At 29.8% G+C, this 27,041-nt stretch overlaps 2 protein-coding genes and 1 pseudogene across 2 annotated transcripts; 1 reads left to right on the forward strand and 2 right to left on the reverse strand.

The window, feature by feature from the left end:
• The first annotated feature begins 4,851 nt into the window (after positions 1 to 4,851).
• Positions 4,852 to 5,440, forward strand: LOC127121756 (photosystem II D2 protein-like; annotated as a pseudogene).
• Positions 5,441 to 18,890: 13,450 nt separating this feature from the next.
• On the reverse strand, positions 18,891 to 20,495 carry LOC127121758 (transcription factor MYB41). Its single transcript, XM_051052200.1, has 3 exons — positions 20,181 to 20,495; positions 19,589 to 19,932; positions 18,891 to 19,488 (listed from the first exon to the last, which is right to left on the reverse strand). The coding sequence occupies exons 1-3, from the start codon at positions 20,493 to 20,495 to the stop codon at positions 18,891 to 18,893; spliced, it is 1,257 nt and encodes a 418-aa protein (XP_050908157.1).
• Positions 20,496 to 21,746: 1,251 nt separating this feature from the next.
• On the reverse strand, positions 21,747 to 23,176 carry LOC127121759 (transcription factor MYB101). Its single transcript, XM_051052201.1, has 3 exons — positions 22,862 to 23,176; positions 22,278 to 22,606; positions 21,747 to 22,176 (listed from the first exon to the last, which is right to left on the reverse strand). The coding sequence occupies exons 1-3, from the start codon at positions 23,174 to 23,176 to the stop codon at positions 21,747 to 21,749; spliced, it is 1,074 nt and encodes a 357-aa protein (XP_050908158.1).
• Positions 23,177 to 27,041: the final 3,865 nt, after the last annotated feature.

The following is a 27,041-nucleotide window of genomic DNA, read 5'->3' on the forward strand; positions in this document are numbered from 1 at the left end:
CATCAAAAAGATAAAAAAAAATGATAGTTGAACATGCCCACCCTATATCTTAAAAAAGTTTCAAAAACATAAATAGTAAGTCAATTTCACCAAGTGTCATAATCAACAAAAAAAATCTCCATAAACTAATCTATCTTTATATGCATTTTCCTCTCTGAAAATGTGACATATCTTGAATATAAAGGAGAATATAGTGTGCAAAATATTCTTCCATTTAATTAAAAGTTACCGAGGGACTACATTCAAATTAGAAAAAGCATGATTGGTCGGTATTGAGCCAATTTCAAGTCAAAGATCTCCCTAATTCTTTTTGTTAGCATATTCGATAGCAATCATGATTTTATGAAATTCGGCTTGAAAGGAGGTCCAAACTCTAATCGTAGCTGAGAAAACTCCCAAGAATATTCTTAAATTATCCTTAAATATGCCATTATAAGTTAATATTCCACAATTTTCTCTTGAAGTTTCATTCATGTTGCACTTAATCTAGTTATTACTTGAAAAACATCAATTAAAATGTTTGATTTTATATACAGAAGGGGGTTGGCATTTGATGTCAAAGAATTTAATAATTATAAATTTGTAAATTAAAGAGTACGTGTGTCCTTGAAAGAAGTAGATGCATATAGACCAGTTGTAACATGAAGAATGTCTCTATCAAAGTCAATTTAGTATTTTGAAATCTAATATCATTTCTCGCATGCCTTGTTTTCTAAAGAATTATAATGATAAGAGTCATTATCAAATTCTGAATTTGAGGATTCTAACTTCTAACAATGTGTTTAAATAAGTTTTCGTAAGTAGTTCTATAAATGTTAATGCCAAAGAATCATTTCATTCAATTCCAAAAAAGTAAAATGTACTTGCATATCATAAATAAGTGGTTTGTAATTTCCATAAAATGATTACATAGAGAGCATCTTGAAATCATATGTATATCCGTTCAAATCAAGTTTTATTGTCTATTGCAATAACATTATGCATTAGTTTCTAAGTCACTAATGATTTAGCATGTGGTATGTAGGGATACCAAATGAATTTAGTTCAAGAAGGCTCAATGTGATCCCTCCTCATATAATTATAAACATCTTTAAAAGATAGATCACCATTTGTAGAGCAATTGCAAATGAGTTTATCAATAATAGTATTATCAAATGACAAGTTAATTTTCAAAATATATTTAACAATTTGAGGAGGCAAAATGGATAAACCACGAGGAATGTTTCAATCGATGTCTTGGATAATTAAATTGACCTTAATAGTTTGAATAAATTGAATATCCACTATAAATACTTAGAATAAATCTTTAATTCTGTATTCCAACTAATTGTTAGTTTATAATTTAATGTTCTTTTCATTACCAACCTGCTATATATATTATATTTCTCTAGAAAGATTTTTTTTTTATAAATATTGTGAAATACTCCACTAATAAATTAATTATGATTTCATAAAAAAAAACATGAGATTATCATTGAGTTTAATTTTTATCAAATTTAAATTTTTTATAAGATGATTTACATTTCAAACTTTGAAATGATATTAGTAATTTTTTTCTTTTTTGAGTAAAATAAATGTAAAACATTAGATAATTGCGATGAAAAATGCATCGCTTTCCTTTCCTTCACTTTATTATATGAAATCAAATATATACTTCGTTATGTGACAGCCAAAGGCCCAAATACAGATGAATTGTAACACCCCTTTTTCTACCCCAAAATACTTAACATATAATCAGAGTAAATAAGCACGCATATAAACAAAAGGGTGTCACATCGACGTTTTCAAAAACTAAGAGCTTTCAAAAACCAACATCATTCATCATCAATATACAATACATCTGGTCATTTAAAATAACACATTTCAATTATCATGAATATTCAAGCATATGCGTTCGCAGCGGAAAATAACGAATATCCATGCATTTCATCAAATGATCCATGTCCCATACCATGATCATCTCTCAATAATCTCTTCAATTAAACATGTTCACAATTAATAACATAAAACGTATCCGAATCAGATATGAGTTCCATACTACCAATCTACCCAGTGTTACATGACCAGAGCATTGACTCACTACTTAGTCTCTAAATGAAGTACCGCAGCTCTCCAGCTAATCTCGAGTGAGCTACCGTCCACTTACTTCAGCGATACTACTCCTGAGTATCTTCGCGATACCCATGTAAAGGTAACATTCAAACAGAAAGGGTGAGAATTCAAATCATTATGAAGAAGTATTAATCAAGCACAATGATTAAATCGACAATTAAAGGAATTCGTCACACTTCATATAACCATGTAAATAATATTAACCAACATTTATTTCACATGTTTCAAGCACACATAAAAACTCAAGGAGTATAATATTCAAATCCAATATTATATTCCCAAAAATACACATAACGACAATTATCACATAATCACATAATTTGTCAAGTTATGTATCCAAACATCACCAAATTCAATTACCATATCTCATACACACATCACAATCATAACAATGCAAACATTCAACTATCACATGACTCTAATGTGACTCAATGCAAGACATGTGACTCTATGCATATGGTACCATAATGTGAACCCAACGTTTCACCGCTTTTCGATTCAATATCTAGAATCCAAGCCACCGCGTCTATTTCCAATTAAGGATCAACGTCTGCTACGCCTATTTCCAATTAAGGATCAACGTCTATTTACCACGCCTATTTCCAATTAAGGATCAACGTCTGCTACGCCTATTTCCAATTAAGGATCAACGTCTATATGGACCCAACGTTCCACCGCTTTCCGATTCAATATCTAGAATCCAAGCCACTACGTCTATTTCCAATTAAGGATCAACGTCTGCTACGCCTATTTCCATTCAAGGATCAACATCTAATACCATGTGAACCCACAGTTTCACCGCTTCCACAATGAAGCCGATCATGCCATGAATGAATGTACAAATACCAATACATATGCAATTAAGATCATCTCTACCATCTTAACATTCCACATATCACCATAATTCAACTCTATGAATCATACACCAATGGTACATATACACATTCATAACAATATATCATTCACAATCCACCAATGGTACATATACACATTCATAACAATATATCATTCACAATCCACCAATGGTACATAAACACATTCATAACAATATATCATTCACAATCCACCAATGGTATATATACACATTCATAACAATATCATTCACAATCCACCAATGGTACATATAAACATTCATAACAATATAACATTCACAATCCAACAATGGTACATATACACATTCATAACAGTATATCATTCACAAATATAGGCCAATTATCAACTACACACACTTAGATTGCATTTCAAAATAAATACAGCATTTAAAATCTCAATTTTTCCCTTTTCAAACAGTGGTAACCGGTTAACGCTCGGTGAGTAACCGGTTACTGTGAAACAGATTTTTAAGCAAGTAACCGGTTAACGCTCGGTGAGTAACCCGTTACTCAGTTTAACAGAATGCAGATTTTTAATCAAGTAACCGATTAACGCTCGGTGAGTAACCCGTTACTCAGTTTAACAGGAATGCAGATTTTTAAGCAAGTAACCAGTTAACGCTCGGTGAGTAACCCGTTACTCAGTTTAACAGAATGCAGATTTTTAAGCAAGTAACCGGTTAATGCTCGGTGAGTAACCGGTTACTGTAAAACAGCATGCAGAATTTTCTGCGTTTTTCATCGTTGGAGGACTTCCGGACCTCCGATTTCGATTCCGTAAAAAGATACACGTTCAGAAACTTATAACTCATACAATACCATAATTATATAACGTTAATTTTCATTTTTAACAGAATTAAATCACCACAATCAAGAGTACTCATCAAACCTAACAATTCCAAACAACCATACAAAATTAGGGATTTTAACCTAAACATACATTTACCCATTGACCCGATCATACTAACCCATAATAATAAGGATTCCCCCTTACCTCTTCAATTTGATGGAAACCCTAGCTCCTCTCTTGTTCTTCCCCTCTTCTCCTCACTTTTCCTCTCCTCTTTCTCTATTGCCTTCAATGATCAAATGAATCCTAATTCTCACTCTCCTCACCGCTTACTATTTATGTTAGGATTCTATTTGGGCTTAAGTCATTATACTTCTAATTTAATTAATAGGCCCAATAAGACCTAATATTTAAATATCTCTAATAAATTAAACTAACACCATATATCCACCAAGTTAATTAATTCAATTATTCATGATATCTCCTATCAACTAAATAATTAATTAACACTCCACATAAGTAATAATAGTATAATAAATAAATACTAAAAATTGGGTTGTTACACGAATCACAATCATTATACAATGTATATAATCATCACACAAGAGATGTAAGATACATTTTTTATCTTCACTTTTAACTTCATTTATCTTTTGGGAATTGACTCAAATGACGCCCTTTTAGCTCAGTGGTAGAGTAACGCCACGGTAAGGCGTAAGTCGTCGGTTCAAATTCGATAGGGCTTTTTTTATCAAAAAATGATAACAATAGTATTCCTATTTGAAGGAAGATATACAAATATTCTTGATATTTGTAAGAAGTTTCTGTTTGTAATAAAATAAAAAAATCCGAAGGAATAGTTGAATCTCATTAAAAAATTGAATTTAGAATTGAAACTCTATTAAGTTATCAATCGACAAAAAAATATTTTTTCTATTCGAAACCCAATCGAAAACAAGGAACGGTCTACAAGAAATCATATCATATATAAAATGAAAAAAGCCTTGAAGGTTCCATCCCTGAAGATGCTAGGAGGTGTTCAGAAATGGTTTGAAATAGTTGAATATGAGGATTACTATGACTATAGCTCTTGGTAAATTTACCAAAGATCAAAATGATCTATTTGATATTATGGATGACTGGTTATGGAGGGACCGTTTTGTTTCTGTGGGTTGGTCAGATCTATTGCTCTTTCCTTGCGCCTATTTTGCCTTGGGGGGTTGGTTCATAGGTACCATCTTTGTAACTTCATGGTATACTCATGGATTGACAAGTTCCTATTTGGAAGGTTGTAACTTCTTAACTGCAACAGTCTCTACTCCTGCTAATAGTTTAACACACTCTATATGGTCTTGATGCATAGGGAGATTTGACCTGTCAGTGTCAATTAGGTGGTCTGTGGACTTTTGTTGCTCTTCGCGATGCTTTCGGATTAATAGGTTTTATGTTACGTTAATTTGAACTTGCTCGATCTGTTCAATTGCAGCCTTATAATGCAATCACATCCTCCGGTCCAATTGCCGTTTTTGTTTTTGTATTCCTTATATATCAACTGGGCCAGTCTGGTTGGTTCTTTGAGCCTAGTTTTGGTGTAGCAACTATATTTCGATTCATTCTCTTTTTCCAAGGGTTTCATAATTAGACATTAAACCCATTTCTTATGTAGAGAACTAAAAGTGAATTGGATATTAAAGTATTAATTTTACAGTTCCATCCCACACCACCGTATCGGAGATCAACACTACCACTTTAAGAGTCCAACAACACCAATTCTAGTTCACGCGTGGAACAAATACCCACCTTATATAATACACAATATTTACACTTAAGAATAACTAAAGTTCAAAATCGAAAGGAAGGCAATTTTAAAGTTAGTTAGATATTTTTCGACAGATAGCAAGTTAGGAGAGTATAAGTACATTAAAAACATGATTCAATTAAATCTTTTTCAAGTCGATTGAAATCTATCATAATTGACAATACTTTAGACAAAGTCAAAACATAGTAGGGTTGGATAATTGCACTTTACGACCATGCTTTATGTACATAGAGTCACAAAGCGAAACAAGATGAACATTGTAGAGTCATGGATTTGAAAAATCAGCATGAGGAGGAGTAAACTTAACAAGTCGAAAAATAAAAGACATTAAGTCGAAATTAGGGCATCATTTACCCCATAATAAATCTAACATCTCATGTATCATCCGTGTAAATAACTACATGAAAATTCTTTTTCTATATGCCACGATTTATGGACTAGAAATACTATTTTTTTCCTATCATCACTACACTGTTATCTTAAGCACTTTATACTTTTCATTTTCTATATGCCACGATCCATGATATATTATATTGGAATTTGTCTGAATTAAAGCCAACCGACCTAATGAACCTAGAATAACATCTTGAAGAATTGGTTTATGACTTCATATATAGGTTCATAAAAAGTTTGGAAAACATTTTTGTCTCGTTTCTTGATGAATTGGTTTATACATGAATTGACTTTATCCCTGAGAGCAGTCCTTGTGGGATCTGGAACTATGATTTGATGTGAAAACATACCACTAGGCCGAATCTCGTACATATTTATAGTGTTGGAAGATCTTCAAAATCTTATTCATAAATGAGATAGTCAACCATATATGGGATCAATCTACCAGTTACTATATACCCATTGATAGTATTAGAAATCCTTTCAGTTTCCCCGTCGGTTGTGACCGGATTACAAGACCACTTTTTACATCGGTTTTATACTTAAGCGATGTTAAATCTCTTATATTTTTAAAATAGTTTTTTTGCACAATACTATTCACCATTTTCTTATAACCAATGCCATAAGAATTTCGTGTAAATATATACTCATAACTTCTATTAAGTGGTAACGCGGAATTTGAGTAAATAAGTGTTAAATGACATGAGATCCAATATCATGATGAATGGAATAACTCATGAATCAATTGTCAACATTTCTACAAAATTACCAAATAAGCTATTAATGACAATATGTTTGGATTCTCTCTTTGTAAGATCCTAACTTAATCTCTTGTACATGTATCAAAGCACTAGTTGCATCTTAATGTTTACAATGCATTGCAAAGAGATTAATTTATTACACCTTGGCATTTGTAAAATTTATTAATGATGATACATAATTATCACAATTATGTTTATTCATAAAAAGCAAAAATGTATTTAAAACAAGAATTTAATTCTAGTATCATTGACTTATGGTGATTTTACATAAACTTTCAACGACAAAAGCAGTAAATGTAAAGCAAACAACATGATAAACAAAAACCAATAAAAATAAAATTACGTAGGCTTACAAACCCTCTCTCTATTGTTAATCATACAAAAATCTCTCATAAGGAAAGTATAAATTAAACAAATATACTACAAAAGAACATAATTCATATTAATTTTACCTAACTAGATCCATATCATAGCGATACAAACCATGTGCGCATAAAACAAAGGTATAAAATGAATGAAAGATATCCAAATCAATGGCAAAATGAAGTATAAGATGTGAAAGAATACTTAGTTTTGAAAACTAAAAATCCCACATAAACAAGAAAGAAACTTGCAAAGAAAAAAAAAGTCTAATCAGAAAGTTTGATGGAGATAGAAAAGGAGAACGATACCCGTATACAATAACATGGTAAAAACAACGATTGCAGTCCGACAAATAATAATATTTTTTCTTTCATTTAAGACAAACAAGACATTGTCTATATATTTTTTTTAAAATAAAGAAATTTTACATAGATATGTTATGTTTTATGTGAATTGATGAATTGAGAATATTTTGACCGTTATTTCTTTATAAATGGACGATAAAGATTCATTAGTTAATATTTTTATGAAACTGGACAAAAGGTTTCTCCTCGGTTGTCAACTCAATTGTGGGAATAGATCATGAATAAAATAAAAATATTATAAGGTGCTAAAATATAATTGTTGGAGTATGAATGCATGTCCCTTAAAGATTTTCCCCCTTACTTGTCAACTCAGTCGAGAGAATAGGTAGTATTTTTTAAAATAAAAAAATGTAGCGTGTCTTTGGTTCATATCTTGGTTGGTTGTTGATCGAGGTGAAAACTTTGTTATAGAATCTATTCTCTCTGGTCTCATATATAAGTAATTTTACAAAAAAAAAATTCATCCTTTAAGAAAAATGTCTAAATGCATTTAAATATTACATTCTTTTTAATTTTACCTCTATTTTTTATTTTGGAAATCGTTTAAAATATATAAATGTGAAAAAATATAGATATGTTTAGAATAATGATATTTAATGTATAATTATAAGTGACCTTTGCTTATATTTAAGACCATTAAATTTTGTTGTTGCTTATATTTGAGACTAAAGGGAGTAATTTTTGTTGTAGTGTATGTGTATCAAAACACAAGAATTATCATGAGAAGGAGTTAATTAGGAATTGCTTGAGGGATATACTTTATTGACTGTCATTTCTGATAATAAATATATCATCAAAACATATATTAAGACCACTATAAATCATGTCGAACATGATGTAATGAACAGAGAATAATCAGATTTTGATTAAAAATAATTTATAGAAATCAAATCAGAAGACAATTTAGAGAACCAATGTCGACTAGATTGTTATATGCGATATATGAACTTATTTAGTTTTCATACATGATTGTTTAAAGTATAAGTTATGCATGTAAATTTCTTTATCTATAGTGTCATGAAGAAATACATTATGAATATATAATTGGTGAATGACTAATTTTTAGTGGCAGCAATTGAAAGTAAAAGTCTCATAGTGGTTAATTTAGCTACAATATAGATTTCCAAATAATCTATGTATTCTATTTCATTAGATCTTTTGGCTAAAAATCTAGCCTTATATCTTTTTATGGAACCATAATTCAATTATATATCATGTTTTATTGAGATTGAGAGCCCGAATTTCATTGTTCATGGCCTCAATCCATTGTTGGGATTTAATTGCTTCTTTGTAAGTGGTAGATTCCATGGAATTGTTTAAGGATGACATAAAATCAAAATGAGATTTGGACAATTATCATATATAAGATACAAAAGAAATAAGATTCCATGAATTTTTGTGTCTTATAGATTTCTTAGTGGGAATGACTTCAAAATATTTAAAATCACTACGCCAAAAACTGGAATAGACAGCGCCCCTTAGAGGGCGCTTTATTACAAAAGCGCACTCTAAAGTGAAGAGAAAAAATAAGGAGCATACTATTGGAATAGACAGCGCACTTTAGAGGGCGCTTTTGTAACAAAGCGCACTCTAAAGTGAAGCGAAAAAATAATGAGGAAATGGAGGGACACCAATAGAGGTTGCTTTATTAAAAGCGCCCTCTAAGGGTAACCTTAGAGGGCGCTTTTTAAAAAACGCTCTCTATGTCCATGTACATTTCCAGTTTATAAGGCGCTTTTGGAAAGCCTTAGAGAGCGCTTTTAGAAGCGCCCTCTTAGGCCCCCTTTAGAGGGCGCTTTTGTAACAAAGCGCCCTCTAAAGTGAAGCCAAAAAAAAATAATGAGGAAATGGAGGGACAATAATAGAGGGCGCTTTAGTGAAAGCGCCCTCTAAGGTTACCCTTAGAGGGCGCTTTTAAAAAAGCGCTCTCTAAGTCCATGTACATTTCCAGTTTAGAAGGCGCTTTTGGAAAGCCTTAGAGAGCGCTTTCAGAAGCGCCCTCTAAGGTCCCCTTTAGTAAACATTAAAATTATAACATATACTGCATGTCTCTTTATTTTCCCTCTTTATCTGTAACTGGGTTTTCTCTCTACTGCGATTACTCTCGTCCTCCATTCGTTCTCCCTCCCTCACCGTCATCGTCGCCGTCGCCTTTTTCTGCTGCTGCGTTCACGTTCACTGAGTTATCTGCGTCCACCGTCATTGTTCACTTTCTTCTCCATCGTTACCGTCACCTTGAAGGTATTTCTCTTCTCCATCGTTACCGTTCACTTTCTTCATGTGTTTGATTAGGGCATTTTCTAAACTTAGTTTTACATTTTGTGCATTATGTTGATTAATGTTGTTTAGGGCAAACTGAGTTTTTTATTTCTGATTGAAAACTGATATCATTTGAAGTGCGTTTGAGCTTGTGCTTGGAAGTTTGATGATTATGGATGCAAGTTTGTTCATGTTCCAAACACCATAAGTTTGCATTGGTCTTTTGCATGCAGTAGGTGTGTGTGAGTTTGTATTCAATAATGATAAAAAAAAGAGTTTAGATTGTTGTAACATGAGAGAAATGGAAGGTATATGAATGTGTTCACGTATTGAATCATTGTCTTACTTGTGTTCACGTGCAAGAGACAAGGGTGTAAAATTTGAAGTACATTGGAGTGCTGAAGACCAACTAATTGAGCCTAACGGTTCAATGTTGGCAAGTTACATTGGTTTCCTTGTTCGACAACATATTCCGATTACATGTGATAATTGGAGAAGTCCGGACTTGAAGGTTGGCAAAGAAAAAATATGGTCGGAGATACAGGTACTTACCATATATTGTTATATGTTTTTTTTTGCATCAACTTTGCAGCCCTGTATTGTAGGCAGAATTTAGGACTTCTCAAAGTTGATTTCTTGTTGCTTTGTCGTTCATAAAATACACCACTAAATTCTCTGCGTTTAATTTTTAATTTTTTTCATCAGGCTTGTGTCTCAATAGAGGATGGGTATCTACCTAAAGTTACTTTTGTAGTGGTCCAAAAGAGACATCACACCCGTCTCTTTCCTGTCAACCCCAAAGAGACCGATAGAAGTGGAAATATTATGCCAGGTTTTTTCAATATATTTCTCAACGCAGCTGGTATATATTATCATTTGAATTTATCACTTTTTGCTGATTTTGTTGTTCTAAATTGTCAAAGGAACCGTGGTAGACACCAGCATTTGTCACCCTAGGGAATTTGATTTTTACCTTAACAGCCATGCAGGAATTCAGGTAATATTAGCTATGTCATTTAACTTTATGCCATTGTTTACTATTTGTTGCTCAATCGCCTTTTGACAGTTCTGTGTTATTTGCATTTGGACGTGTTCTTTTTGCAGGGGACTAGTCGACCAACGCATTATCATGTGCTGTATGATGAAAATAAATTCACTGCAGACCAGCTACAGAGTTTGACCAATAACTTGTGCTACACGTAATGATATGATTTGCTTTTTTAATCTTAATTAATGTTTTCTAAACTTGTATTGTTTTCATTTAATTTTAGAAGCCTTCTGATACTATTTTTTTCCATTCAGTTATGCGAGGTGTACTCGATCTGTCTCAATAGGTTTGTTACTCGATTCCCTTTGCTTGTTTTTGTTTTAGGCTATACAAAACTTTAGTTTAACAAAAATGTTATCTTGTATGCAGTTCCTCCTGCCTATTATGCACACTTGCTAGCTTTCCGCGCTAGATACTACATAAGTGAAGTTGAAAATTCTGATTCTGGTTCTGCAAGTGGAAATAGGAGTGCCACCAACTTTGTGTCGACTCTGCCATCTATCTTGAAAAACGTCAAAGAAGTAATGTTTTACTGTTGATCTTGATTTGTCGTACAAGCTTCGAGGATAGATTTGGGAGTTAGGATATTCACCATGCCTTTTTTGGATATACTACTTATGCTGCCATCTGTTTTTTTGGTTGAGCCTTATTTTGTATGGATGTGCGATAGAACTACTAGACAGCTTTTGGATATACAGAACATGTTTGCCACCATGGGTGGATGGGCGTTATTTTGTTTAGTATTGGTTAGAACTACTAGACAGCTTTTGGATACAGTGGTCACTGGGTGTTGGTTGCTATGGATCTTTCGAGACTAATAGTGTATTATCTCGATTCGTTATCTCGATTCGTCACTGGGTGTTGTTGTATATTGTTGATCAAAGAATCATATATTAATGTTGTATATATGGAGGATTAATGTTGTATATAAATGGATTCATGTTGTATATATCAATGGATTAATGGTGTATAACATTGGATTAAAGGATGAAATCAATATGAATTTTACACTTTTGCAGCATGCGAACAGGTTACCAATTAAATATCCACTATTTTTCAAACAAATTTTTTTAAAATAACTAACACTTTAGAGGGCGCTTTGTCCAGAAAGCGCCCTCTAAACACTTTACATTGACAACTTTAGAGGGCGCTTTTTCCTGAAAGCGCCCTCTAAACACTTTACATTGACAACTTTAGAGGGCGCTTTTTCCTGAAAGCGCCCTCTAAGGTATCACTTTATGGACCACTCCAGAGGGCGCTTTCTTCTGAAAGCGCACTATAATGTGGCCACTTTAGACAGCGCTTTCTCCAGGAAAACAAAGCGCTGTCTTTACCTATGCCAGCGCCACTTTAGAGGGCGCTTAAAAGCGCTGTTATAGGCCAAAATAAGCACTGTTATATTTTTAAAATAGTTTTTTTGCACAATACTATTCACCATTTTCTTATAACCAATGCCATAAGAATTTCGTGTAAATATATACTCATAACTTCTATTAAGTGGTAACGCGGAATTCGAGTAAATAAGTGTTAAATGACATGAGATCCAATATCATGATGAATGGAATAACTCATGAATCAATTGTCAACATTTCTACAAAATTACCAAATAAGCTATTAATGACAATATGTTTGGATTCTCTCTTTGTAAGATCCTAACTTAATCTCTTGTACATGTATCAAAGCACTAGTTGCATCTTAATGTTTACAATGCATTGCAAAGAGATTAATTTATTACACCTTGGCATTTGTAAAATTTATTAATGATGATACATAATTATCACAATTATGTTTATTCATAAAAAGCAAAAATGTATTTAAAACAAGAATTTAATTCTAGTATCATTGACTTATGGTGATTTTACATAAAATTTCAACGACAAAAGCAGTAAATGTAAAGCAAACAACATGATAAACAAAAACCAATAAAAATAAAATTACGTAGGCTTACAAACCCTCTCTCTATTGTTAATCATACAAAAATCTCTCATAAGAAAAGTATAAATTAAACAAATATACTACAAAAGAACATAATTCATATTAATTTTACCTAACTAGATCCATATCATAGCGATACAAACCATGTGCGCATAAAACAAAGGTATAAAATGAATGAAAGATATTCAAATCAATGGCAAAATGAAGTATAAGATGTGAAAGAATACTTAGTTTTGAAAACTAAAAATCCCACATAAACAAGAAAGAAACTTGCAAAGAAAAAAAAAGTCTAATCAGAAAGTTTGATGGAGATAGAAAAGGAGAACAATACCCGTATACAATAACGTGGTAAAAACAACGATTGCAGTCCGACAAATAATAATATTTTTTCTTTCATTTAAGACAAACAAGACATTGTCTATATATTTTTTTTAAAATAAAGAAATTTTACATAGATATGTTATGTTTTATGTGAATTGATGAATTGAGAATATTTTGACCGTTATTTTTCTATAAATGGACGATAAAGATTCATTAGTTAATATTTTTATGAAACTGGCCAAAAGGTTTCTCCTCGGTTGTCAACTCAATTGTGGGAATAGATCATGAATAAAATAAAAATATTATAAGGTGCTAAAATATAATTGTTGGAGTATGAATGCATGTCCCTTAAAGATTTTCCCCCTTACTTGTCAACTCAGTCGAGGGAATACGTAGTATTTTTTAAAATAAAAAAATGTAGCGTGTCTTTGGTTCATATCTTGGTTGGTTGTTGATCGAGGTGAAAACTTTGTTATAGAATCTATTCTCTCTGGTCTCATATATAAGTAATTTTACAAAAAAAAATTCATCCTTTAAGAAAAATGTCTAAATGCATTTAAATATTACATTCTTTTTAATTTTATCTCTATTTTTTTGTTTTGGAAATCGTTTAAAATATATAAATGTGAAAAAATATAGATATGTTTAGAATAATGATATTTAATGTATAATTATAAGTGACCTTTGCTTATATTTAAGACCATTAAATTTTGTTGTTGCTTATATTTGAGACTAAAGGGAGTAATTTTTGTTGTAGTGTATGTGTATCAAAACACAAGAATTATTATGAGAAGGAGTTAATTAGGAATTGCTTGAGGGATATACTTTATTGACTGTCATTTCTGATAATAAATATATCATCAAAACATATATTAAGACCACTATAAATCATGTCGAACATGATGTAATGAACAGAGAATAATCAGATTTTGATTAAAAATAATTTATAGAAATCAAATCAGAAGACAATTTAGAGAACCAATGTCGACTAGATTGTTATATGCGATATATGAACTTATTTAGTTTTCATACATGATTGTTTAAAGTATAAGTTATGCATGTAAATTTCTTTATCTATAGTGTCATGAAGAAATACATTATGAATATATAATTGGTGAATGACTAATTTTTAGTGGCAGCAATTGAAAGTAAAAGTCTCATAGTGGTTAATTTAGCTACAATATAGATTTCCAAATAATCTATGTATTCTATTTCATTAGATCTTTTGGCTAAAAATCTAGCCTTATATCTTTTTATGGAACCATAATTCAATTATATATCATGTTTTATTGAGATTGAGAGCCCGAATTTCATTGTTCATGGCCTCAATCCATTGTTGGGATTTAATTGCTTCTTTGTAAGTGGTAGATTCCATGGAATTGTTTAAGGATGACATAAAATCAAAATGAGATTTGGACAATTATCATATATAAGATACAAAAGAAATAAGATTCCATGAATTTTTGTGTCTTATAGATTTCTTAGTGGGGATGACTTCAAAATATTTAAAATGCTTAGGAATGTTTGTGCCAGGTGTGACTTGCCAGGTGTGACTTGGTGGTGATTTTGATGTGTGGCATACTTGCCTTTAGCGGTCTATAATAAGGACATTCATGAAGGTTAAATATTCAAATGTTGTGAAATTCTCATAGTTTTTATTTTGAATCAAATCAAAGAATATATATATAATTCAATAAAATCAATGAAATAAGGCGATTGTAAGGATCCAGCCCAATAACATGGTAATTTGTCTTCATGACAATGGTAATTTTACAAGAAAAACAACCATTGCAGTCCAACAAATAATAATATTTTTTCTTTCATTTAAGACAAACAAGTCATTATATATATATATATATATATATATATATATATATATATATATATATATATATATATATATATATATATATCTATATATATATATATATATATATATATATATATATATATATATATATATATATATTTTTTTTTTAAATAAAGAAATTTTACATAGATATGTTATGTTTTATGTGAATTGATGAATTGAGAATTTCACAACATTTGAATATTTAACCTTCACGAATGTCCTTATTATTTTCTATCAATCATTAAGTAAAATTATAAAAATAATCTATTCAAACTCTTCTTGCTCTTCATCCTCTTCATCCATATCATTTTCATCATCTGATCCGATATTATCCTCAGATCCAAACTCTTCATTCTCTTCGTCCACATTATTTTCTTCCAACAATATAAATGCATCAACTTGATGACCCTCAACCATTGTATCACACAAAATTTTAATTTGTTCAACTTCAATCACATCATTAATTTGAGAAATTTCATCAACTTGGTAAGCAATGTCTTCCACTAGATCGCCAGTTTTGATCTGAAACCCTAGAGTTTTTATGGTTGTTATTGATGTTGTTTTCTTTGAAGTTGTTGTCCTTGTTTATTGACGTTGTTGTTATTGATAATGTTGTTGTTTATTGACGTTGTTGTTCTTGATATTGTGTTTGATGTTGTTGTTGTTTTATTGTTATTTTTGTTGTTGATATTGATATTGAGATTATGTGTTTTATGATTCTTTGTGCAACTTGCCTTTTGTTCCGTCTAGTTGAGTTTTTTATATCTAATATCGATTGTTTGTTACACTAACCTTTGAACATATAACCTATTAAATTGATTTTGAAAATAATCATATGAAAAACTATGTTGTATCTGAAACTTATCTTACACTGATTAATGATTTTCTAGCATTCTGCAACTCATCATTCATCTCACATTGTTTTATTGTTAAAATCTCTCTAACACTTCTAGTTTTCGTTCAACTTTTTTTCATATTTGTTCATTTTTTAAAGCATTAAATTTTATGCTTTTAAGAATGAATTAGTAGAAAAGGAAGTGTTGAATAAAGAACTTGAAATATTGGAGAGATTTTAACCACAAAACAGCGTGAGAAGAATGATGAATTGCAAGATGCTTCAAAATCATAATCAATGTAAGTTGTTCTTAAAATATAACACAATCATTTATAAAATAATTTTCCTAACCAATTTTTAGAAGTTATATGTTCAGTATAGGGTTTAGTGAAATGAGTAATCCATATCAGATTTAATAAACTCAAAATTGTCTTACCCCTCGATTTTATGAGATAATCGAGGTGAAAATATGGTATATTCGTCAGTGAAATTACAAAACCGAGGGGACATGTGTTTTCGCCATTTCAGAATTCTAAAAAGGTCTTCCTGGGGATCAAATTCATGACCTTTTCATATACTCGTATGTTTTCTTAAAACTGAGAGTAGGGTTTTCACTTTACGTGACGCCTATCGTTACCTCGCCTTTGTAGCTGAGGTTAAATTCATTTCACGTCCGAGGTTAAATGTGATTTTTCTAGTAGCGTGGGTAGAGTTTGTGAGGTGAACCGTCATTGAGAGAATGTTTGATAAGATGGAAGAAAGTGAGAGAGTGGTGTATCTAGTGAGTGTGTGTGAAAGAAACAATAATACAAAATGTGTTCTAGGATAGTAGTTATAGTACCCTATTTTTGTCCAAGCGACGACTTGGATAGGGTTTGTGAGGTGAACCGATAAATGGTTGATAAAATGGAAGAAAGTGAGAGAGTGGTGTGTGTGAAAGAAACTCTAATATAAAACTCGTTTGAGATAGTAGTTGTAGTATTCTTATTTTGTTCAAGCAATTAAATATATATTTTAAAACATCAGTAGAATTTTTTTCATTTTTATTTTATTTTAGTAAAAAAAGAAGCCAAATTTCAGAAGAAAAAAAACTCAGAAAAAAACACTATTCTAGGAAGTGTTGGTGTGTGTTTGATTCAAGTTGTGTTGGTGTGTATTCTTTCTTTCTCAATCTCATCGTTTTTCTTCTAATGCAAAGAATATTGATATGAATCATTAGGTTAAATTTTTTTATTCACAACAACATTTTTCAGTAAAAAACTAAAAAAAAACACATTTTCTGCATATATATACAACTTGTTATTTACATATCCATATACACATTTTCTACAAGAAAAAAACACACAAATCACATTCTTTAAACTCAGAAGAAAAAAAACTTTGTAAAAAAGACTTTGTAAAAAAAATCATAAAACTCAAACAACGTAAAACACAAGAATCTTAAATGAAACTACAGATATGCAAATAACAAATAGAAGATAGGCAACACCAATCATCCCCATCACCAACAACAATAACAAAACTCCTCACCTTCAAAATTTCATTCTCAGCAACAACAAGAACTTGTAGTCCATTTTGATGGAAGGCCATCTTTTGAAATTGTCATTCTCATTTTTCAAACTCTCTATCTTCTTCATCCAATTCTTCGTCTTCTTCAGCTTCTAAAATACTCTTCATCTTATTGAGGCTTCTCCCGCAATCGCCACTAGATCTGAACCTTCGATACTTGAATCCACTCCTGAGCCAACAATAATCTTCAGATTTAACATTTCTCTACAAAATTATCAGAAATCCAGATCTCTAAAAAAAGAGATATGAACTCCAAAACATAGATTTATTTCACTAAAAGAAAGACATATATGGAATTTTTGTAGTTTCCTATGAATTGTGTTGTTTTAATAATGGTGATTTAGTAAGAATAAAGAAGGAATGTATTTTCTGGATTAACGATGTTTTATGGTGTTAAGTGAAAAACATATTTCTGGGTGATAAATTTTTGTTGGTGGTGATGAACAAAAATAAATTTAAGGAATTTGCTTCTTTTTTTTATGTTAACTTTTATTTGTCTTTTCCTCCTCATCTATTATAATGCTTTTATAATTTTTCCAACAGATCTTTCCAATGTCAATCCGTTTTTCCTTTTTCATTATCCTTTTAAAAAAATAACCAATCCAGATACATAAAACAATTGTAAGCTAAAAAAACACCAGCACTGCATCATTGTAAGCATCAATTTCCATCGTCTATGATAAATCAAACTTAACACAAGTAATGACTAAGTTTTCTGAGCAACTCCAAGAAAAGCATTATACTTTGAAATGATTCATTTATATTGATCTAAATATTTATAGTGAGATACAAGTAATGATAAAAAATTAATGTCCAAAATAGAAATCATGTGGCAAAGTATTACGATGTGATTTTCATGTGGCAAAAAAATCGTCACAATTACTTTTGCCGCATGATTTTCCACGACATTAATCAATTATTGTAACGGAATTTCCACTTTTGTGATGTGAAAATCACGTAATTAATAACAGTGTTTTTAGTGTTCTAAAACAATCTATTAAATAGTTTCCCATACAGAATTTTCTCAAAGGTATGATGGTAACTTTCCCAAGTTAAAGTCACTAAATCATTATCCACTAAAAGTTCATCACAACAACTCTTTCTCATTGAAGAATATTTTACAGTATCCTTTACATTTTATTTTGACTTGTAACCATTTAAAGCTTTAATAATTCATAGATTTGTTGCAACACTGTATTTTGGTCCCATCACAATCCTTACACATTTATCATTTTCCCTCGTCTTAACCCTAATTCTTCAATATAAATAGAGGCATAAAAATAGCTTTTTGGAAGGAGGTTGAAAAAGAATAGTTCTATCGCAACACAGAAACTCTTTGTACGCATACATTAAAATAGAATAGTTCTATCAAATATAATCGGCAAAAGTGTTTGTAATACAAATTAATTCTTAAAAAATAAAACATTAACTAAAGAAGGAAAAATTACATAATAATCATTGTAAACTAATTTTCTCTCTTACATATATAAATGTGTCTAAGATATCTTTTACATTGTGTGAAATACATTCACATATAATATTTACTATGTGGAGTAATAAGTTCTACCATCATCTCATGTTTTTCATCAATCAAGTTCACCAAAGAGGAATGCATTCAGATAGCAACCAAGGTTCTAAGATCTCATATTGAGGCTCCTCATATGATAGATCTGGATTTTGAAGATACTGGTTAGAATACATTTCTTGTGGAAATGGATAATCCATATCAAGATTGTATGGATAATATTGTGGAATTTGAGGAACATCTTGAACAAAAAGCATCTGACTTGATAGATTTGGATTTTGAAGATACTGGTTAGAATGCATTTCTTGTGGAAATGGATAATCCATATCAAGATTGTATGGATAATATTGTGGAATTTGAGGAACATCTTGATCAAAAAGCATCTGACTTGATAGATTTGGATTTTGAAGATACCGGTTAGAATGCATTTCTTGTGGAAATGGATAATCCATATCAAGATTGTATGGATAATATTGTGGAATCGGAGGAAGATCTTGATCAAAAAGCATCTGACTTGATAGATATGGATTTTGAAGATACTGGTCAGAATGCATTTCTTGTGGAAATGGAGAATCCATATCAAGATTGTATGGATAATATTGTGGAATTGGAGGAACATCTTGATCAAAAAACATATTACTTGATGGAAATGATGGGAGTCTAGGAGACCTGTTAGCATTCATAATATAAACTCTAATGTTAGTCTTGAAATATGTTAATGTAATTATAAATTTTAAAAAGAAAAAATATCCTTAAATTGTCTACTCACCTATCATCCAATGTTGGGACAACATGATTGTTGAAACAAGTACTTGAATCATCAGCCAACGTTGGTAATTGTTCAAAGTTGTTGATATTTTTGTCACCATAATTTTGATCAAGAAGATAGTTACCATGTAGAATATCTACTTGATGATCAAATTCCATTCTTGGTAGAGTCGTTTCTTCTTCTTGGGAGGCATTATTTTGTTGGTTACTAATTTCTCCAACATTGTTATTCAACTCATCAACATGGTTTATGTTTTCTGGAATGAGGTGCTTTCTAGAGTTTTTTAAACTCCTTTTTTTGGAATTAATAAAATTCTTTAACTCGTTATCGGTTCTTCCAGGAAACTATCACAACAAAAACAAACTCGTTATCGGTTTTCTGGAATGTTCTAAAAAAAATTGATTATTAATTAATAAGTAGACTTCATACAAAAAATTATTACAAAAAAAAAACCCTAATCTTAATGAACATAAAAAAAAAATCATTACCTATTATAAATGGTTACAATTATAGAAAGCCTAATAAACTTTAATTTTTTATTTATAAAAGTAAAAAAAAAAATCCTATAAGAGTGAAGCATGAATAAACAAACCTGTGAAACCATTTGAGACCATTTTGGTCCTACCTCATTATAGAGATGAATAAGTTTTCTTCCTTCTTCTTCATTGAACGAGCACTTTTTTAAAATTGGATTTAGATGATTTAACCATCTTATACGACAACTTTTTCCATCTCGAACAAGTTTTGTTTTCTTTCGTACGGAATCCCACTTTCCAACTCCATATTTTGTCACATATTCTCTTAATAATTGATCCTCTTCCTTTGACCATGTTCCTTTTTTTAACACAATATTTCTAGTATCCTCACCATGATTGCATTTTTCTTGTTGCAAAGATGAAGATTCCATGATTTGAGTGAATGTGATTTTTAACTACGTGAACAATAGTGTTACTGTGTTGAAATATATAAGAGAGAGTCCTAGTTTGAAAGTATTGTTTGTTAATTATATTTAGCATTGCAATAAAATTTAATACTTGAAAGTATTGTTTGAGTACTTTATCTTAAACATTGTGATGTGGTTTTTTCTTTGTTATTATGGTTTTATATTTTCAATAAAAAATATTTTATGCACAATTTTTTATGGGATAAATTATTATATAACGTATTTTTTTAGAAATATTAATAATTTGAGTTTTTCAATCGATTTATTTAAAGATTAATTAATTAAAAAATATAATAATCGTCTACGAAAAAAATATAATAATTAGTATAGAAAAAACAAAGAAAATTGTATGTTTATAATAGTTTTTCTATTGATTTATTTAAAAGTTAATTAAGTTTTTTTATGGTGAATAAGTGTGTGTAATAGAAAATAGAGTGAAAGTTTCATAAATTGAGTTCTGATATATGGATGATAAAAGATTTGTATATGTAATTTATAATAATTTATGTTTTGATGTATTGTAAATATACAATTTGTACATGCATGTAATTTTATGTATGGAATGGAAACACAAAGGAAATAAATTAATAGATATACATAAATTTTAAGAATATTAAGAGATGGTTTATGGAATATGAAAATATATGTATTTTAATTAATATAATTTTATAAATTAAAGTTACACATTTTTCTTATATGAATAATTAAAGTATTAATAGATTATGTTTTAACAAATGTCACTTTATATTTTTAATAATGTGATAAGTAAGAGAATGAATTATCAAAACAATAGTTATTTATTAAATTTTAATATTATAATAAATAGGTAATAAATATGTGTGAGATTTATCACAACACTGATACTCTAACATTAAAATAGAATAGTTCTATCGCAACATAGATACTTTTTGTACGAATACATTAAAATAGAATAGTTCTATCAAATATAATCGGCAAAAGTGTTTCGTAATACAAATTAATTCTTAAAAAATGAAAACATTAACTAAAGAAGGAAAAATTACATAATAATCATTGTAAACTAATTTTCTATTTTCTATTGTCACAAAATCCTTCACAAATCCGTAGGATGGAATTTCTTTTCCATATATAAATGTGTCTAAGATATCTTTTACATTGTGTGAAATATTCAGATATAATATCTACTATGTGGAGTAATAAGTTCTACCATCATCTCATGTTTTTCATCAATCAAGTTCACCAAAGAGGAACGCATTCAGATAGCAACCAAGGTTCTAAGATCTCATATTGAGGCTCCTCAGATGATAGATCTGGATTTTGAAGATACTGGTTAGAATGCATTTCTTGTGGAATTGGAGGAAAATCTTGATCAAAAAGCATCTGATTTGATAAATCTGGATTTTGAAGATACTGGTTAGAATGCATTTCTTGTGGAAATGGATAATCCATATTTAGATTGTCTGAATAATATTGTGGAATTGGAGGAAAATCTTGATCAAAAAGCATCTGATTTGATAGATCTGGATTTTGAAGATACTGGTTAGAATGCATTTCTTGTGGAAATGGATAATCCATATCTAGATTGTCTGGATAATATTGTGGAATTGGAGGAAAATCTTGATCAAAAAGCATATTACTTGATGGAAATGCTGGGAGTCTAGGAGACCTGTTAGTATTCATAATATAAATTCTAATGTTAGTCTTGAAATAGGTTAATGTAATTATAAATTTTAAAAAGAAAAAAACAACATTAAATTGTCTACTCACCTATCATCCAGTGTTGGGACAGCATGATTGTTGATACAAGTACTTGAATCATCAGCCAACGTTGAAAATTGTTGAAAGTTGTTAATATTTTTGTCACCATAATTTTGATCAAGAAGATAGTTACCATGTAGAGTATGTACTTGATGATCAAATTCCATTCTTGGTAGAGCCGTTTCTTCTTCTTGGGAGGCATTATTTTGTCCAACATTGTTATTCAACTCATCAACTTGGTTTATGCTTTCTGGAATGAGATGCTTTCTAGAGTTTTTTAAACTCCTTTTTTTGGAATTAATAAAATTCTTTAACTCGTTATCGGTTCTTCCAGGAAACTATGCAAAAAAAAAATTCAAAATAATTATATAACCAATTATCAGTTATTCTAAAAAAATATCGGTGCATTATTAATTAATAAGTAGACTTCATGCAAAAAATTATTACCAAAAAAACCCTAATCTTAGCGAACATACAAAAAAATCATTACCTATTATAAATGGTTACAATTATAGAAAGTCTAATAAACTTTAATTTTTTATTTATAAAAGTAATTTTTTTTTCCTATAAGAGTGAAGCATGAATAAACAAACCTGTGAAACCATTTGAGACCATTTGGGTCCTAACTCATTATAGAGATGAATAAGTTTTCTTCCTTCTTCTTCATTAAACGAGCACTTTTTTAAAATTGGATTTAGATGATTTAACCATCTTATACGGCAACTTTTTCCATCTCGAACAAGTTTTGTTTTCTTTCGTATGGAATCCCACTTTCCAACTCCATATTTTGTCACGTATTCTCTTAATAATTGATCATCTTCCTTTGACCATGTTCCTTTTTTTAACACAATATTTCTAGTATCATCACCATGATTGCATTTTTCTTGTTGCAAAGATGAAGATGCCATGATTTGAGTGAATGTGATTTTTAACTACGTGAACAATAGTGTTAGTGTCTTGAAATATATAAGAGAGAGTCCTAGTTTGAATAAAAATCATTTACCCTATTCTAACTCCTATTTTTGCGAACTAAATCACATTATCTAATATGGAAGATAAAACTAGACAAACTCCACTTTTCTATAACTTTTTAAATTAACTCATGTTTGATTGTGTCCAAGTCGTATATAAAAACTACCTCAGCTACATATCTGGTCCACCGCTTTTAAGTAAAATACAAATTAAAATGATAGCAAAATTAAAGATAAAAATTATATAATAATTCAATTTTAGTGATAAAAAGATAAAATAAAATATAATTTTTTTGAGAGACATGATTTTGGAGATTAAGGCGGATGTGATAAACTACGCTTTATAAGTGCCATCTTTTTATTTTAATTTAATAAGTTTAGTACCTCATCTTTCTATAACAAAAAAAACTTGTTAGTTTTTTTTTCAAAAGTTCACACTCATGATAGCAATTCAATATAATTACAAAATCAATATTTTTAGGACAAACAGTGGTCCTGAGTTTTCTATGCTTCATCTTTATTCTTCATACGACTTATCTTATAAATCGTGTCCATAATCCTTTACTTTAAATCAAGTCATCATTCTTTCAAAGATTTGGTAATGATCCTGACATCGATGAATTAATTTTTTTTGAATCACTATGTTATGCCTCCACCTTATGATGAAGATACTAGGTAACTTGTCGGGTAAGGTAGCTAATACTAGGTGCTTTAACAATTAGTACCTACACCAAACATGTTTTAATGATAATTTAAAATATTTTACTTTGTTAATTTAGAATATTAATTACTTTGTTAATACGTTGATATTTATTTTGTACTTTATTATATAAATTATTTGAAATGTATGTTTGGATACGGGGAAGATAAAACCATCATCGCCCCATTGTCATGCCTAATTTCAGCCAATAAATTATTTGACAAAAAAGTTCTAAAAAACTAGATATTGATTGATATATTCATATCTTTTTTAAACGTATCATTGTATTTGATTAAATTATATTTAAATTTTATATAACCTAAATAATTCTTTCCGAGTATATTAATTACCGATATTATTTCAATCTTAATGGAATGATTTTCTTTCAAATGTCTTTTTCTTCACTCTTTTAAAATATTTTCTAACTATGAAATTGTCTAAATTTAAAATATATATTTTTAATTAATAATTATATTATTTTATGTTGAAAACAAGTTGATTTAAGAATCGAAAAAATGTTTTCAAAGAAGCGGATGGAGAAAATAGTATGTTCTTTTTAAATAAAGGCAAATTAATAAACAAAAAAGGAAAACAAAAAAGGATGAAGGGATATATATAAAACCTAACATAAAAAAGATAGAAAAAAATGATAGTTGGATATGCCTAACCTATTTGTAAAAGAAAATTCAAAAATATAAATAGTAAGTGAATTTCACAAAGTGTCATAATCAACAAAAAAAACATGCATACACTAATCTATATGTATAAGCATTTTCCTCTCTAAAAATGTGACATATCTTGACTATAAAGGAGAATATAGTGTGCAAAATATTCTTCCATTTAATTAAAAGTTACCAAGGGACTACATTCAAATTAGAAAAAGCATGATTGGTCAGTATTGAGCCAATTTCAAGTTAAAGATCTATCTAATTCTTCTTATTAGCATATTCCATAGCAATCATTATTTCATACAATTCGGTTTGAAAGGAGGTGCAAACTCCAATCTTATGCATTTTTCTATAAAACAATTACATAATTCTTCTTGTTAGCATATTCCATAACAATCATTATTTCATACAATTCGGCTTGAAAGGAGGTGCAAACTCCAATCTTATGCATTTTTCTATAAAATAATTACATAAAGAGCATATCGAAATCATACACATTTTTCTTCGAATCAAGTTGTTGTCTATTACAATAATAGTATGCATCTGTTTCTAAGTCACAAATGATTTAACATGTGGTATATAGGGATGCCAAATAAATTTTGTCCAAAAAGGCTCAACGTGACCCCTCCTCATAGAATTGTAGATATTTTTAAAATATAGATCACAATTTGTAAATAATTTCCAAATTAGTTTATCAACAATAGTATTATCAAATGACAAGTTAATTTTCAAAATATCTTTAACAATTTGAGGAGGCAAAATGGATAAATCACGAGGAATGTTCCAATCGATGTGTTGGATAATAAAATTGACCTTAACAATTTGAATAAATTGAACATGCACTATAAATACTAAGAGTAAATCTTTAATTTTGTACTCCAACTAATTGTTAGTCCATATGTTAATGTTCTTCTCATTACCAACCTGCTATATACTATATTCCTCTAGAAAGAAAAAAAATTATGAATATTGTGAAATAGGCCACTAATAAATTAATTATGATTTCATAAAAAAATAAAAAAATAAAAAAGAGATTATCATCTAGTTTAATTTTTATAAAATATAAAGTTTTTACAAGATGATTTAAATATCAAACTTTGAAATAATTTTAGTAACTTTTTTCTTTTTTGAGTAAAAGAAATTTAAAACATTAAATAATTGAGATGAAAAATGTATGGCTTTCCTTTCCTTCACTTTAATCTATGAAATCAAATATATACTTCGTTATGGGACAACCAAATGCCCAATACAGGAGAAGCATAATCATTATACAATGTATATAATCAGCACACGAGAGATTTAAGATACATTTTATGATCATCACTTTTAACTTCATTTAGGTTGAACTCTATAACTAAATTGGGTATTGGAGTATTAACCTTGAAGGTCCATCCCACACAACCGTATCGAAGATCAACACCACCGCTTTAAGATTCCGACAACATCAATTCTAGTTCATGTATGGAACAAATACCCACCTTATATAATGCACAATATTTACACTTAAAAATTATTAAAGTTCAAAATCAAAAGGAAGACAATTTTAAAGTTAGTTGGATATTTTTCGACATATAGCAAGTTGGGAGAGTATAAGTACATTAAAAACAAGATTCAATTAAATACTTTTCAAGTTGAGTGAAATTTATCATAAATGACAATACTCTAGGCAAAGTCAAAACATAGTAGGGTTAGATAATTGCATTTTATGACCATACTTTGTGTACATAGAGCCACAAAGTGAAAAAAGATGAACATTATAGAGTCAGTGATTCGAAAAATCAGCATGAGGATATGAGTAAACTTAACAAGTCGAAAAATATAAGACATTAAATCGAAATTAGGACATCATTTATCCCATAAAAATAACATCTCATACATCATCCGTGTAAATAACTACATGAAAATTTATTTTCTATATGCCACGATCTATGGACTAGAAATACTATTTTTTCTATCAACACTACAATGTTATTTTACGCACTTTATACTTTTTATTATAATTTACTCTCTTTGGAGTAGTTAAGGATCTCATAGTTGAGGAACATAGTTCATTCCTCAACATAATCGTCTAAAGACACGGGAATCAAAGTTGATAGTTATGGCTAAGATCACTGAAGTTGGTACTCCTAGGGGGACACTATGGCTAAGATCACTGAAAAAATCCATTCACACGGTTAATCACTAGAACAAAAATGGATTTAGGCAACAACTGAAAACCGTCTCTTAAAGGTAGAAAACCGTGGTCTAAGTCATTAAGGGACGATTTACCAAGCGTGGAATAAACGGTCGTTGCCTATTTCTTTAGAGCGCGATTTTTTATTTATACCCACAGATTATGAGCACAGTCGCCTTAAATATCAAAAGTCCACGTATTTAGTTAAAGTTTTAGATCACAACTTTCTAGTAATAACATAAAACAACCGTACCCAAAATA

Source organism: Lathyrus oleraceus, chromosome 2 (genome assembly GCF_024323335.1).
Source record: "Lathyrus oleraceus cultivar Zhongwan6 chromosome 2, CAAS_Psat_ZW6_1.0, whole genome shotgun sequence".
In the NCBI taxonomy this organism is placed as follows: Eukaryota; Viridiplantae; Streptophyta; class Magnoliopsida; order Fabales; family Fabaceae; genus Lathyrus; species Lathyrus oleraceus.